The sequence below is a fragment of the Cariama cristata genome, unplaced genomic scaffold, assembly GCF_000690535.1.
Source record: "Cariama cristata isolate BGI_N322 unplaced genomic scaffold, ASM69053v1 scaffold21244, whole genome shotgun sequence".
Classification (NCBI taxonomy): Eukaryota; Metazoa; Chordata; class Aves; order Cariamiformes; family Cariamidae; genus Cariama; species Cariama cristata.
Window position 1 is genome coordinate 1 of NW_009614954.1, and position 1264 is coordinate 1264.

General features: G+C 59.0%; 1 protein-coding gene across 1 annotated transcript in view; it reads left to right on the forward strand.

Moving 5' to 3' along the window:
- Positions 1–11: 11 nt before the first annotated feature.
- LOC104161272 (zinc finger protein 469-like) overlaps positions 12–1264 on the forward strand; it is a gene marked incomplete at its 5' end in the record, with an annotated part of 11915 nt that continues 10662 nt past the window's right edge. Inside the window, 1 exon segment of the mRNA XM_009699635.1 lies at positions 12–1264. Coding sequence (XP_009697937.1) covers positions 12–1264 — 1253 coding nt within the window.

The window sequence follows — 1264 nt, forward strand, 5'->3', positions numbered from 1 at the left end:
GCTGCAAGGGTAGGAGCGAGCATCCCGCCGACCCTAATGGTGCTCTCTCGTCATCTGGTGCTATCGACCAAAACCCAAGCACTTTCCAAGAAAACCAAGCTGTTTTTCCGTCTAGTTTACACTCGCCTAGTATGCCAAAGCCAGTCGGTAAGAGGCAAGCCTCAGCGAAAGACAGTGTCCCCAGCCCGCGGCTGCTGGTCCAGAGCAGCCCTCTGAGAAGGAACATGCCACCCAACTCTCTCTCCCAAGTGCACTTTCAGAGCAAAGCCTATTGCAGTTCCCCCACGGGCAGTGCCAGCGCAGGATCCGTGCCTTTCGAGACAAGCATTCCCACTACGGCACCCACCCATCCCGGGCTTGTGCAAGCTTGGGAAGGTGCCACTAAGGCGTTTTCTCCCATGGACCAGAATTCAGCACCTTATTCAAACCCTGTCGGAAACCAGTTCTCATTCGAGTGCCAGTCTGGCCCCGAGCAGAGGCAGCACAGGCAGAAAAATGCCAGGATGCCTTGGCAGCAAATACACCTCACTTCTGCAATGCCCGGTCAAAACAGGCTGGAGCTGTCGAGACAGATCACCGGCCAGAAGCTCCCCTTCCCCCTGGGCACATCGGAGTGGCAGGGGAGCGGGAAAGCCCAGAAAGGGGCCCCCCCTGTAAGAAACTCTCCGGGGTATCACAGCAAAAAGCTCTTGTCGGGAGAAAGCCTCGGGGTCCAGAGGGGAGACCCCAACTCAACGGGCACTTTCTCTTTTGAGAATGGGAAGGAGCTGGGGTCTCCTGCCTGCGACTCAAGAAGCAAAGCCCTCTTCTACAGCATGGGTCAAGCAGGTCCTCCTCCTCCTTCATCAAGGAGCTCGTCGGGCTCAGCGCTGGTCCTACCGCCATCAGCCTTGGTGGCTGCCTCCCCTTGCGAGTCCCCGCTGCCATCCCCTGTCCCCAACCCCACCTGTGGCAGCACTTGCTCGTCGCTCTCCCCCATGTCCAGCAGCCCCCTCAACCCCAGTTTCGAAGACAGCCAGATGTCCGGAGCGCTGACCCCCTCTCCCTTCTTCCAGCACTCCTGCCATCCCAAGGACGGCAACAAAACCTTCCACCCCTCCGACGTCCTGAGCTCCAGCTCGCTTCATTACCACCCCTCGGACTCCGTCAAATCCTTCCACTTCCCTCCTGATGCCCTGAAAGACGACAACCTCCTGAAATGCGCCCCGGCGAGCCCCTTCCAAAAACCCGGCGTGGAGGTGGCCAAAGGATGCTCGGATGGCCT